This window comes from Chironomus tepperi, unplaced genomic scaffold, assembly GCF_022539635.2.
Source record: "Chironomus tepperi strain 1889 unplaced genomic scaffold, CSIRO-AGI_Ctep_v1 contig_301, whole genome shotgun sequence".
In the NCBI taxonomy this organism is placed as follows: domain Eukaryota; kingdom Metazoa; phylum Arthropoda; class Insecta; order Diptera; family Chironomidae; genus Chironomus; species Chironomus tepperi.
Genome location: NW_027226423.1, coordinates 91,910 through 106,710, shown reverse-complemented (window position 1 = coordinate 106,710; position 14,801 = coordinate 91,910). Strand labels below are relative to the sequence as shown.

Sequence of the window (14,801 nt, the reverse complement as noted above, 5' to 3'; positions counted from 1 at the left end):
GGATAGGAAAATTTTGTTGGGTATTTAAACACATTAATTAGGAGTTTCTAAAGAGGAATTATTGTCATTAAGAATGTTTTTCTTCAAAAGAAGATAAAAAGAAGAATAATCTCTAAAAAATTTGTAAAGTAGCAGAAAAAAATGTAATTAAGTAATATTTAGATTTTGGAATAGCTGCAATAAATTTTTCAGTTTGACCAATAAATTTAAACTTACAGACAGTTATTTTCCCCCTGAGTCATTGCCTTTGATATTGAAAACTGATATTATAGTATGGGATTGTTCGTCATGACATCATACATATTAGAAACTCTGAAAGCTTGATGCAATGAAAGCTTGAAACGATGTTGCTGCGACACCATGTTAATATGCGGATAAATGGTATCAGTGGCCTAAATAATAGATCGTTGATTTTCATGCCGAAGGTCCTGGCTTCAAGGGTGCAGTTTTGTCGTTTTATGCATATCCATTGTTAGGTGAATCCACAATGTAAATGGTATACTGGATGATTTTGTTTGCAGTATGTTGCGCACTCGAATTGTAACCAGGTCCATAACGGGATAAATCAAGTGTAATTATACAGCGTTTCTTTGTAATGTACAGAGCTTGCACTTGGTTTAGATCCCACTTTAAACTGTTAACTCTAAAGGGTGTGATACAATAGGTGATTAATCATCCACCAGCTTAGTCCTTCAGCCTTAATATAAACTTAGACCCAAAAGAAAACCTAGCATTTTTTGAATGCTTACTCTACATTAGCACAACTTTATATGTTACTATCGAACCATTTCCTAATTTTGAATTCACAATTCCAAATGCGCTATTTACTCCAATTCCAAAAGCTCATCCATATCATAAGTTGACTTTTTCATTCTTTCAAGTATTACATTATTCATCAAAAAATAAGTAATATAAAAAGAAGCGAAGAGAATTAAAGTAAAAGAATTTTTCATTTAGGACTAAAACAAAGAATTCCTCCATCAAAATTCTTAAGAAATCGTTTGTTGCTGCAGATGTAGGATGAAAATGTTGAATTTTTAAAGATTGTTTAATATTCCTAGCAACTTTTATCCAGCTTACAATTGAAAAATATCTAAGAATTAAGAATTAATTGCTCACTAATTGACGAAATTTTTCGGTACTGAAACAAAATCTGCTGGTGGATATTGCGACAATCTTAGTCCCATTTTTAAGAATATGATATTATTTATTCGGAAGCAATATCCGTTTTTATGTTGCTTCTTTTCCTTTTCATTACTTTTGTAGATATAATATTTGGCAAAGAAGCAAGAATTATTTGATATAATTTTCTATAAAATATTAGAAAGTGTTGAAATCTTAGCAGAACAGTGCTGAAAATTTAGTAAATGTTCAAATATTCAGTAGCTTATTAGTGAAATGATAAGACTGGAATAGAAAGAGATTCCTAACAGAATGAGCATCCTCGCATTAATTGAGCATGATACACTCAATCAATTTTGTGAACATGCTCATAAACATGCGGGTTTGGTTCGATTGCCCGCTGAACACTTGCCCATTGATTGCTTGCCACTGACAATTTCCCACTGGTACTTTCCACACTGATTATTTTCCCACTAGCTTTTTGTCCGCTGGTAAGTTTGCCTCGTATTTTTCCCCACTGGTACGTTTGCCCACTGATAATATTCTTTCAAAAGTAATGCGTTTTAAGACCCGATTTGACTGGCAACTTGGCTAGCCTAAACTCTGAGAAGGAACCACATTAAATAGCTCTAATTCGTAGAATTGCCCAACACATTTGGTACATTGTCTGTTCGGATATGTGGCAAAATCGGCACTGTTATCGTTAGTATGTTAGATGTACTATCCTCAAACCTATATATATTGCTTATCTCCTTAATGTTACATCGATTTAAGGCCCTAATAGAGCTACATCTAACAACTTGTTCCTATTTCTAAGATCAATCAGACGTTTAGTCATCATAGCTCCATCTGAACTGGCAAGTCAAGAAATATTCATGAACACGATCCTCAAGAGAGCACATACCAAGGGTGTAGGTAGATTTTTAGAATCCAACGCAAAAATTAGGGACGATCTGAGAATTTTATCTTGAAAATCCCTAGAAAATTAAAGAAGTTAATCCAAAGGGAGTAGGAGGTTTGACTCTAGCTGGAATCACTTCAGAAAAAATATGTTTATTCTCATTTTTCTATCTCCTCATTTCGCTTCTATGGATTCATAAAAAGGAGATTGTTTCATCATCGCGTGAATCTTTAAACATCTCATCTCATGATACTCATAACATCATTGAAAATGTAATATGAAGCTCTTAAAAATATTTAAATTTGAAATAAAGGCAACACAGAGGAATACCTACATTTTATTTCTACAATTTCTCTACATTCACCGTTTCTGAATCTCGTTACTTTATTTTACTGCTTTTAAAAATTACATATGAAGCATGAAGAGCAAGTAAATGAACTTAAAATTAGATACACATATAAAAAAAATATACTCGAAGTTTACAAATCATTTTGTGCGGAAGAAGAACATAAGAACAAGATCTCTAAGTAATAATGAGGAGAACAAATTGATTTTTTGTAAGTACCGAGCATTTCCATATGAGAAGATTTAATTTATTTGAAGACAATTTTTTCCGCATTTTTATTCGTAAAGTTTTCTGCTTTATTTATATATTCATCAACAACAAAAAAATCTTTTAAGAGTTTATGGTTGAAAAGAAAGAAATTGCTCGGATTTTATCGAGTCAGCAGTTGTAACAAATTGTTTTCAATTTTTTTTTGAGTTTGTAGATTTTTGCAAAAAATTCTTATAAAAAGTTGTTCATTTCGCATTGAGTTTTGTGTTGATGAAAATTATTAAAATCGAGATATTTGGAATTTTTCTTGAAGATTGTTAAGATTGATTCAATTAGACCAGTGCTTCACAAACTACGTTGAACGATACACTACTCCTGGCAAGCATACGGCCAACAACGGTGGTGAGCAACCAGTGTGAAGCAGCTCATTTGAATACTGGTCTAAAAAATATGAATAAACTGTTTCCTGATCAGCTTGAATCTAGCCTGAGCTCAGACCAAAGCTGAATTTTTTCAAATCTAACCCCGTCCAGAGTTATGTCGACTTGGTGATAGATGTTTCAAGAAAAATTTAATGATAGTCTAAGACAGAACCAGGCAACCTTTTATTTTTCACGACATGCCTTTGTTGATAGCCTCGGCCGGAACCGCACACGGCATCCTGTACATGATGTTGATTTTTGTTGCCTTTATTGAAGACGAAGATTTGTCGTGATGACGGTTTTTTCGTCCAATAAACGTTTTGCTTTCCCAAACTCTGCATGCTGCATGACTCAGGGTAAATCAATTCAACGTAACTAATCATAATTTGTGTGTCGCGAATCCCAAAAACCGAGTTGGACAGAACAGGATACAGTGTTAGAACAGCGAAAAAGTATCCGAATCCAACTGGACTTTCCCTGGGATTGAATCCAGGTGGGTCATTAAAACGGTAGTCCAACGTTCTTACCACTTGATTTTTGCCGCTTTTTCGCTGCTAACATCCGGATCATGACATTTCTATAAAAATTTGGCAATGTAGCACGTACAGGTTGTTATTGTCAAGCACGCTGCTCTACTTAAGTTGTCCATGGCCGCTGCATTCTGTCGACAAATTGCCAATACTAAATGCTCACCTGCACTCTCAAAAAAAATTTGAGTAATAAGTGTACGGTCCATAACTTTATCATCCAAAAAGCATTCATCATTGCTTACCCAAATGGAAAATGTTGCAGTAAGTCGACCATATGTCTAGTTATGAATTTCACATTTATGTAACTTGCATTCAACATCAAGATCTTTACTAGACGTACAGTCGCCTTATTGCAGTCTATTCCATTGATGTCAATAAGAAATGTAAGTGTATCATGATATTTTTTGCTAAATTTTGGTATGTCGCCTCCTGAATAATTCAAGAACCACTGAATTCAACCACAAATCAATTCGCAATAATCTGAAACAAAACTACAATAAACATGACAACTGTTACTGAACAGCTGACAAAATTTTCAATCTTTTCAAACTCACACCGTAAGTGTAAACCAAACAGACAACGATTAAAGCTATTTAAACATGGAATTAGGATGTTAAAAAATCCGTGCTGTGGATACATACAGAAATGTAAAGATCCAAATCAATATTTGCCTTTTACGTGATGCTATGCGAGAAGCAAGTGTTACATTTTATTTTTGGATTGCTTCTTCTGAAGAAAATCTTAAAGTATTGAGTATGTTTGAGGCTTGTGTTGTGCCTTAGGCAAATTATTTGTGTTCCTTTCAAAGCATTGCTAATATTCGAATAAATCTCTTTAATGGTTCTTGGAAGTTATGGCAATCCAATAGGAAGAAAAGTGAACAATCGAGTAATTTTGGTGCCTTCTTTCTAAGAAAGGATAAAGTAAGGGTGATTTAGTCAATAAAAATATAAAAGATCAATCAATCTGTGTACAATACGCAATTTATTAAATTCTCGATCAATCATTATTAGGAGTTCTGCATATAGATAGAAAGGGATTAAAATAATGGACCGAAAATGTTCCGTTTGATGCAGAGGCGTAGGCAGGAGAAGAGGAGGGTTATGGCTATTTTTTTTAAATATTGATTGGCTTCGCTATGCTCGGACTTAATCAGGAGTCGGACATAGTCTGAAGTTGGACATATCCGGGAGTCGGACATAGTCGGGAGTCGGACATAGCAAGGAGTCGGACATAGTCGGGAGTCGGACATAGCCGGGAGTCGGACATAGCCGGGAGTCGGACATAGTCGGAGTCGGACATAACCGGAGTCGAAAATAGTCATAGTCGGGGGAGTCGGACATAGCCGAGTAGGTCATAGTCGGGAGTCGGACATAGCCGTTTTGCATCAAGTGTTTTTTTAGGGTAAATATCCTCATTAGCAAGTAACATTTCTTATTTGAGAACTCCAACATAATCGAGCACCAAAAAAGAGTCCTACCAACTCTTTATCACTTTTAGAGGTTCATAAATTATTCAGTTCAAGACTCTAACTCTCCTCATCCTCCCCCTTGATCCATCCATGAAGTCCCATTAAGCATGTGCCTCTTGAAATCGATTTTCCTACACATATTTGTAATAAGCCATTCATCAGATGAAAATTAATTTGAAATTTGATATCCAATGGTGTAAGTTTACATCACTTACATAATGCCATTAATTTCATCTCACTAACTGACATAACCAAAAGATTACTATGCTGTGACATTGTAACACAACCCCAATCTCTTCAACAATCTGAATTTTTCGGCATTTAAATGTGCTATCTCTGATTTTTTTGTTAAAGCCAAACTAATTCATCGAAAAGGATATATTTTCAGACAAATTTATGGTTGTGCCATTGCCAAAAGCTTTGAATTTTCCGCTGTCGATTTCCTAAAACGATGTGTTTTTTAAAAACGAGGGTAAATAAATCACTTTATCGGTTTTCACTGAACTTAACACCCAGTTTGAAAGACAACTTACAAGATTGGTGGTGATTCGGAATGTACTTAACTTATGTATGTGTGGAAAATGTGGAAACACTTGTTAGCCACACGTGGTTGGGATTTTGTTCTTGTACTTTTTTAATCCTGAGCGACTCAAATGAAGAAGGTTCAGCCATCGAGCTTTTAAGGCTGCTAAATTTATTTTACTAATACCAAATGGATGCCGCCTCCATGTGAATATCGTTTAAATGTGGATGTCGCCTCCATGTGGAAGTCGCCTTTATGTGATGGTCGCCTCCATGTGATGGTCACCTCCATGTGATGGTCGCCTCCATGTGATGGTCACCTCCATGTGATGGTCGCCTCCATGTGATGGTCGCCTCCATGTGATGGTCGCCTCCATGTGATGGTCATTTCCATGTTGATGTAGCCTCCATGTGGACGAGGTTAAATGGCATTCAAATGGCTGCCGAATCAAGATGGCTTCCCTTTGGTATCATTTGTGTCGCTCGGGAATGTGGCGAGTCCTTAAGCACATCAACCTTTTTGTCCATTAAAGTTTAGGAAATTAATAATTAAAACTTGAATCATACACAATTTCAGATGCACGTGCACCAAATTTATTCATCTACAAACTTTTTTTCAGTACCTTAAGTGTGAATCTACAATCTAAATTGAATGATAGGATGAAAATTGTATTTTTTTTTATCTCAAATAAGTGAAATTCAATTAAAATAAATTTGAACAAAAATTTCATATTCAAGGCACGTTTCTGACATCCTGCATCCTCAAATTTGAAAGGAAAGTTTTTTTTTTTATTTGCAAGCATCAAGCATACTTGGACGGTCAATAAATAGAGTTTTGTAAATGAAAAATTTAAAGACAGATCTTGGATGGTATTTTCCCATTGTCGGTGCTTTCAATCAAACGAGTAAGAGGTATTTTGTATCTTAAGTAAAGGACACGAAGGGATTGTTGACATTGAATTTCTTTATAAATTATTCTTTTGTAAGACATGGCACGGTTCCTTGATTTTCTGTTGATTGAGTTTGAAAATAAGAGCTTTGTTTAAAATCGTACCTGACCAAATAAAATTGTCGGGGCAACAATGTATTCAAGGATTGTAGATGGATTATTTTTGTGTCAGAACCTTTGAATTCCTTTCTTACCTTGAATTAATTGCTGGTACAGTTCATGATGCATTGAGCATGCAGAAATGCTGACACTTTGCTAGATGATAGACATTAACAGGTTGTTGCAATTGTATAATTGTCCTGGAAGATATACAGCGTAAAAATATCTGAAAATTTGCCCACAGAGTGATATGAATCTACCTTAAGGCCGGATTTAATCAAAGGTAGGCAACAGCAAGAATCCCATTAGTCTAAAGCAATATTTTTGGTCATTTTTACGGAGTGTGCTTTTCAGATGTATGTACAAATTGCACACCTCAATGGTTTATTCCTTTATTGCTTTCAACCTAGGATCCAAGTCGGACATTTAATTACGTAACAGATATGTTTATTCTTCGGACCTATTCCAAATCGGTTTTATGGTTCACAATTCAAGTTAGATACTTTGTTTAATCTTCGGAGTTCATAATTTCCAAAATTTTAAACGACAATTCAGATGAATAGCTGATCCGTGATTTTTGCATCAATTCTAATTTGTATAAAATGATTCACTATAAATATTTCGGAATTTTTAGATGAATGTCAAACCCTTACTATAGACATTGATTTATTCATGATCGCTAGCGTGTAAAAACTAAAGCAAGCGTTTGGCAATTTGGACGTCATAAAATTTCCTATGTAACATCAGTCAACTTTATGTCTAGTAATAAATTTGACATTTCATGGCAAGTTTCACAAATGTCAAGTTTATAAGATCGACTAATCGAAACCTGTTCACTCGACACTCAAAATAGCATTGGAATTACAATAATGATTTGCTTAAGATTCATTATTCATGAATAGCTTTATCATCTGCCACCAGATCTGCAACAATATCAGAATTCTGCATTAAAATGTAAATAAATCCTTCCGTTATGAAACGACGGAATGAAGAAAAAACAGCAAGACTTATCTCATGTCTTCTCCTTAAGAATTATGCATAACTCGCTCCGTGATCCTAAAAACTATAAAACTGCAGCAGTATCATGATACAAAAAAAGTATAGAAGAAACAAAGCACGTCTCATGCAAAAGACATTTCTCATCACTAGATACGAATAGAAGTTTGCAACTGAAAAAAGTTAAGGGAATAGAAAAACAAGCAGCATAGAATAAAACACTTTATTTTAATAAAACTTTTTTCTTTTATTTTGAAATTTGAAATGACATTTAAATGCCAGGCCATTTATAATATAAATGGGATTAAGGAACAAACAAAAAAAATGACAAAATGATGATACCTGATGATGTTGATGAAATAGAATAAAAATATTGTAATAAATTATAATATAAATGTATACTTATAGACAAACTCATGGAAAATATTTGACCAGCAAACAAAGTTATTTACTTTTATTATTTTCTCTCTAAATTTAGTAGGTATTTTTATGCGCTTGATAAGTTATTCGTTTTGAAAAGTTTTTCAATTTAAAAAATATTTGCGTATTTATTACATGCTAAATTAGGTTCATTGGTCTATTTTATTTATTTTTTGGAATATATTTGTGCTATAATTTTAATTTTTTTTTCCAAACGAATTTCAGTTTTTAGTAACATCCAATTTACATATTATGTATAGTTTAATTAATTATTGTGTCATTCGTAAGAGAATTAATGTTCTCGGCCGCAATCAATACAATATGAATCTAATGATGTCTAATTTAATCAACCCTTTTGGTCCTTAAAATTTGAAACCAGATAAAATAATAACAGAGAATCGGGAATTTCAACTTGGGTTTGTCCAAAACTGTATATATTCAGCATTGTATTCAAAACTGCAAATATTCATCATTGAACTATTAGGTAAAGCTCAAAACTGTAAGTTGGCGCATCTAAAATGCACAGAATGTGGGCTTGCACTTCTAAGACGAACCCTAATTACAACTCAAATTTTAAGAATAATTGCATGGAATTTCGTCAAAAATATTAAGTTAAGTTTTACATTCGAGGGTAAGTGAAAGTGAAAAATTCACGATTAAATATCAAGAGCAAGCTCTTGAGAACTTGCTCTTCTTAAATTTACTAGTTGAGGATGCTTGCTAGCGTTACTCTACTCTTGAGAGCACGCTCTACGTCTACTGGGGATCAGGTTTAATTATCAGGGGCGTATTCAAGAAGGCATGCTCTCCTTCCCACTTTTTGGACAAAAAAACTTTAATTTGCTAGAGTTTTCAAAGAAAATAATCCCTACCTCAGCCCTCTATCCCTCCTTTTCCCTCTCAAAGGAGACGAAATCAATTTGAGTTCGCCACAGTTCGAAAAGAATCGAGTGAAATTTGTATGAAAATGTTATACTTCATAAGTGTCAGCCGAAAAAATTCCGTGCAAATTTCAATCGATTTTTAAAGAACCATAGTGAATTTAAATCAACTTTAACTCAACTCCCCCGTAAAAAAAGTTACATCCTAGGGTCTTTGTTAATTATTGATAAAAAATCTTCTAAAAATCAGGATTATTATTAAAAATTTATTTATTCTTTCAAGGTCTTAATCTTCAATTTTAATACAGGTGTTATTTATTTTGATCCCATAAAGAGATGATGCTGTACTAAAGGGTCTGTTTATATATCATGTAACGCTTTTAGGGAGGGGGTCGAGATTTTGTTACGCCTTAAATAATCAAAACAATTTTGCATAGAAATTTCGTTAAGGAGAAGTCGAAAAGTCAATTTTATTACGTTACGTCACAAGTGAATGAACCCTACATGGAAATTTATTTTTCAATTTATTGAGGTTTTAAAAGGAAAAAATGAAACCCTAATAACTTCTAGCTTGCTTCTATCTTCATTCGTGCATTATTAAACATGGATTAAATCATTATATCCAAATCAACTCTCAAAAGCCTGCACATTCGCCCTTTTAAACAGCATATTTGCCTAAATCCTTCAAAATACATTATCAACCTCGTAAAAAACAACCCCAATTCATGACTTGACATGATAAACAAACATAAATCTCTACATTATTGCAAAATTTATAAACAAAATCAAACCCGTAAAAAATAAGATGAAAATCTTCAAAAAAAGGAACACATGCTTTCATATTCCTAACAGGAATTTCCATTCTTACAACAATCTTCCTCTTTTTCTTTAATGTCGACCCAATGTTGTCGATTTTCTGTTATCGTTTCAAGGAATTGCGATGTCTCGGGAAATATTTGCACAAATATCTCATATGTTGGCTTTACAACCGCATCAAGAAATTCAATTTGAAGTGCTGGAACGTTTGCCTTCTTCCTGTCAAACATTAAATTTGGTGACATTCCCATTTGCTTTTCGAGATCGCCTTGTGTGAAAAATTCTGTATAGACAAGCTCGGCCACACGATAGACAGTTGTCCACGTTTTTATTTGGTCATTTAGGTCACAGCATGTAATAAGTAACGACAGTAACATTCGTTGATGATTTTGTATATTATCCGAATTAAGTTTCTGCAAATCTTTATAAATTCTAAAGTGATTTGCTAAATCGGTGGCGAGTATCAGTTCCCTCAGAATATCAATTGATTCCATAAAATTCTCTGTTGACAATGAATCGAGAATTTTACTTCCTGGATCATTTAAAATGCAAATCGCTTGAGATAAATGATGACGTTCATTAATGCTTCCTTCGGACGAATAAAGACGTGCCAACATACTGCCACTTTGCGTCATATATGAGTTATTAAAACCACGATGATCTAAATCATGACATAAGCATGAGATGAGGAATGAAAGTCCTTGCAATTTCGTTATGATTCCACGTTCAATTAACTTTAAATTTTTCATACATGCATACGAGAAATGTGTAACGGAGAATGCATGTTGCCAATTATGATACGGCATATTACGATAACCTTTTTGGACTAGCATAACAAATCTTGCGAGCTTCTCTTCAGGCATTTTAAATTCAGCAATAAAATTTAAATCCATAAACATTTTAATACATAGATATATTGAACTATGATCATCGACATCACGTGGACAAAAGTCAAAACTTTCAAAATTTGGAAAATTATCAATGACAGTCGCTAATGTTGAACTATTAAGACAATTTGCAACATCTAATTCTGGTACTTTCATATGATAAAGTAGCAATTCCTGCGAGAGCTTATATCTTGCTTCCGCTTTCTGAACTCGTTTGTGTACCAATGAATGCATTATGCTAATACCGCAATAGACTGAAAATGCTGTTGCCGTTTCTTCATCACATTTATCAAAATGAAATCCGTCTAGCTTATTGCATAGTTGAGCAACACCAATGACACGTTCCTCATCACATATTGGAAAACATAAGATATTGCGAGTTTTAAAGCCAGTTTGTTCGTCAATTCCTTTATAAAATAATGGATGATGATATGCATTATGTATATTTAATAATTTTCCCGTTTGTGCAACATGACCGGCAATGCCTTGTGTGCCACTTATGCGAACCTCTTTCGATTGCTTTGTTTGTTGTGTTATTGCAGTTCCATCAAATACTTTTGAGACTAATTCACCTGTATCTTTATCAATTAAAAATAATGAACATCTTTCAGCTTTGGCTAGTTCTCGTGCCTCAGCCATAACACCACGTAAAAGCTGTCCGAGATCACCAATCTTGCTAAGTAAACGACGTGCGACTTGAAGTAGATTTTGACATTGAAATCGTACCCTTTTCTCCTCATAAAGCTCAAATGCTGTCAACAAGTGACCGAGAACATATCTTTTTTTGTTGTTGTTGTGAGGTAATTACGATGTAATAGGAAGAACAAGAAGAAATAATGGAGTAAAAAAAAGTAACATTAGGCAAGTTAATAAAAAAAAGACTTTAGTAAATATTGAGAAGATAATTACCGAAATGTATGTTGGACATAAAATTCAAACTTATCCCTTTGCGAGCTATCGCCAGCAATACACACGAAAAGCGCATTAGATGATTTTATGGACTGATGGGGATTGCTGCCTTTGACATCAAAAATTAAAGTGTTATGCTCCTTCCCGACAACCTGTTAAAGAGGAAGAACAAGAAAACAATGAAATAAAAATGAGTTTTTTTTTACGTAACTGAAATGGGAATTAAATATATCACAACAGACTGTTTCATGTCTTTTGCAGGTTTCATGCCATTAAAATGTATGTATATATATACAGTACTCATGCAATGAGATTATTTTTTAATGTGTTTTATGTATAAAAATAGGATAAAGACAGGAAGAGAATATGTATCAAGTTTATTGAGGTTTTTGACAGAAATCCACAGCCATAATATTACATTATTTAAGCTCGCAGCTTCAAAAGTTTCAAAAAAGTTTCAGATTACACAAAATTTCGTACTTCTTATTTGTATTAGTAAATCAATATGCTCGCATGCCACATCTTGTTGATTGATTGCTTATAATTTTCATGTGATTTTATTATGGAAAATTAATTTCTCATAAAATTATTGAAAATTTAATGAATTTATTACTGAACATTGACGTTGATTAACTGAATTATAATTCTAACATGTGAAATCGATTCAAGGATTTGTCAACAATTCTCATGAGACTATTGTTTGGTATAATATAGCAATCAGAACAAATAATGAATTCGATATTTTTCACACGTGGTACATAAGAAGTTTTGTTACAAAGTAGAAGACAAAAGTAATCGAGGAAGTATAATTGATTAGCATAAGGGTTGTTTTAGACGCATTTGTGGCTGATATGGGAATCATTCGCGAATGATGGACATCAGGAATCTGAATTTTAAGATTCACTCGAAAAGCACGCTGACAATCCGTTCAAAGATCGACTTGAGTCTGATCTGAAACCGAATTTAATTGAATCTGAGCTATGACAAGAGTCACACTAGTCTGGGGCTGAATTTTCGTCTCATGACCTCCATGACAACAAGAATCAACTTGAATAGCATCAATAGTTAATTAATTTCAGCAAAAAGCCTACGTGACTCTTTCATGGAGTCATATCTTAAGCCTAATCAAGTACCAAGTCAGTGTCACGATGATCTAAGGCCGGATTTTTTTCCTCGGTTCACCTTATCCGCCATAGGAATCCTGTAATGCATTTTGCAGCTAATAATTTACCATTTTATGTTAGGAAACGGTTCACTTAGGAAAGATCCTCTTCCGTAACAAAATCTCACCCCCTTCCCTCCCTAAGAGTGTTACTTAATAAGTAAACTACCCCTGAAACATCCTAGACTTTTTGTACCATTTCCAAAAATTACTTTTTCAAGTTACATCCTAAATAAATGAGTCAACAAACTAATAAGAAAACGCGTCACAAAGCATAGATCATCAGTTGACACGTTCAACATACCATAGTGACAAATGCATACCAAAACAATGTGTCAAGTCTGTAATGTCTCAACGCAGAGTGACAAAGATTAAGAGCGTGAAACGGAATGTACATGTGGAAACAAAATATCAAAATGGACAATCAGAGTAAATATATTTCGCAACACATTTACCCTTCGCTGTATTTTATATTATCAAGCTATCGTATCAGAATCTCTTCCTTTTGTTTGACATCTCATATAACAGAGAATAATTTTTTTTTTCTATTCTCTTATTTTATTTCCTTTAGCTTGTGAATTGTGTATACACATTTGAGATGGTAAACGACACGAAAATTGCCTCTAAGCCTCTCCTTCACTCACTTACAATGACAGAAAAATCAACAAGCGTGTATTGTATGTAATCTGATGAAATTTTCATCTTAAATTTATTTGCGAGTGGAATCCTTTTCGCATGTAGTCAATGTGGCTGTCTATATCTATTCACAATTTATTTATGATAATTTTTACATCATAAGAATATTTTTTCACTTCATTAAGGCACTCTGTACTCGCATTTCATTTCTCCTGTCATGGTAGATTAAAGGCAATTAAATACACCCAAACTTATCTCTAACGTAAATTAATTGAAAATCATTTATCATTACATTTCAATTAAAGAGTAGCATTAATTATTTTTTGATAAATCTAAGCTCACATAAGAAAGTAGAGATATGAGGAAATTAAAGGGATACTTCGTGTATTTTGTAACAATTCTGATTAGAAACGGTCAGAGATGTCAGGAAAAGGTCATAGAAAAAACTACTAAAATGAGCAATTTTCGCACAGATTATTCCAAAACAAAGAAGAAATTTGGGTCTAAAATGCCACAATTTGGCACCGAAACGTAAATTATGAGCAACCCCTAAGGTATACGTCATAATTTATATCATAATCATTCTTTGTTGTTCTACAAAGCAACAAATATATCCTAGAGGCAAACACGCTTGGTGTAATCAGCTCTGATTAATTAATATATACAGAAAACTTATCGTGACCTGTATTTAGGGTGGCTATGTGCTGCATTTTTGTCGAGACGAAGGTGTTGCCCGAGAGATACAAATGAAGAAGTCAATACATCATGGTGCTTTTAAGTCTCTGTTGAACATCTTGTATTAGTATCAAATGGAAGCTGCCTATTTTCAATATCAAGTACATTACTGTTCTATTAGCAGCGAAATGCCTAGCGCCTCCAGATCTCTTTTACTATTTACATTCTATTTGGGACCTCATTAAAGTGGTTTAGCAAACTTTAAAGCCCATTGACCTTTCACGTTGATTTCAATAATTTTGGCTGTGTTGCGAACAGAGCACCAAAATGTCCCAATGTACATGAAGTCTGATCTTCAAAACCCCTCTGTATACGCCCTTGAATTAGCCCCTATAGTGGCTAACTTAGAAATGTCCCGATTCAATCCAAACGTATCCCAATAGTTTACAAAAATTCAATGGTCATCCTACATCTATTCTATAATCTTTAGATCATTCTGAGAATAAACACGTATGAATATTCCGTTGGGATTATATATGAATAGAACGGATGTATCTTCTAACTATTGCCCTTTCCATTTACTTCACCCTGATTTTGCTCAGTAGGTTTCATATTAATTGGCAGATTGAATTTTCTTAATTGGGTATTTCCAAGATTCTTATTGTAAAAAATTAGTAATTTTCTTCTTACACGACAAAAACTGAGGAAATCAAATGCTTATTGCTAAGTCCCCCTTGTCATAGATTTTATCATCTTTGTTATATGAAATCATTACAACAAAAAATTTTTATTGTTCATTCATGGATCGCCAATCAACAAGAAAATTCACGTGATAAATTTTGACACT

At 33.6% G+C, this 14,801-nt stretch overlaps 1 protein-coding gene across 1 annotated transcript in view; it reads right to left on the bottom strand.

Moving 5' to 3' along the window:
* Positions 1-7,995: 7,995 nt before the first annotated feature.
* The window catches only part of LOC139092481 (cGMP-dependent 3',5'-cyclic phosphodiesterase-like), a 29,675-nt gene continuing 22,869 nt past the window's right edge, over positions 7,996-14,801 (bottom strand). The window contains exons 3-4 of the mRNA XM_070642892.1: positions 11,482-11,633; positions 7,996-11,350 (exon numbers count right to left, since the gene is read on the bottom strand). Of these exons, the coding sequence (XP_070498993.1) occupies positions 9,715-11,350; positions 11,482-11,633 (1,788 nt within the window). The 3' untranslated portion in view covers positions 7,996-9,714. The remainder of the gene's footprint in view (positions 11,351-11,481; positions 11,634-14,801) is intronic.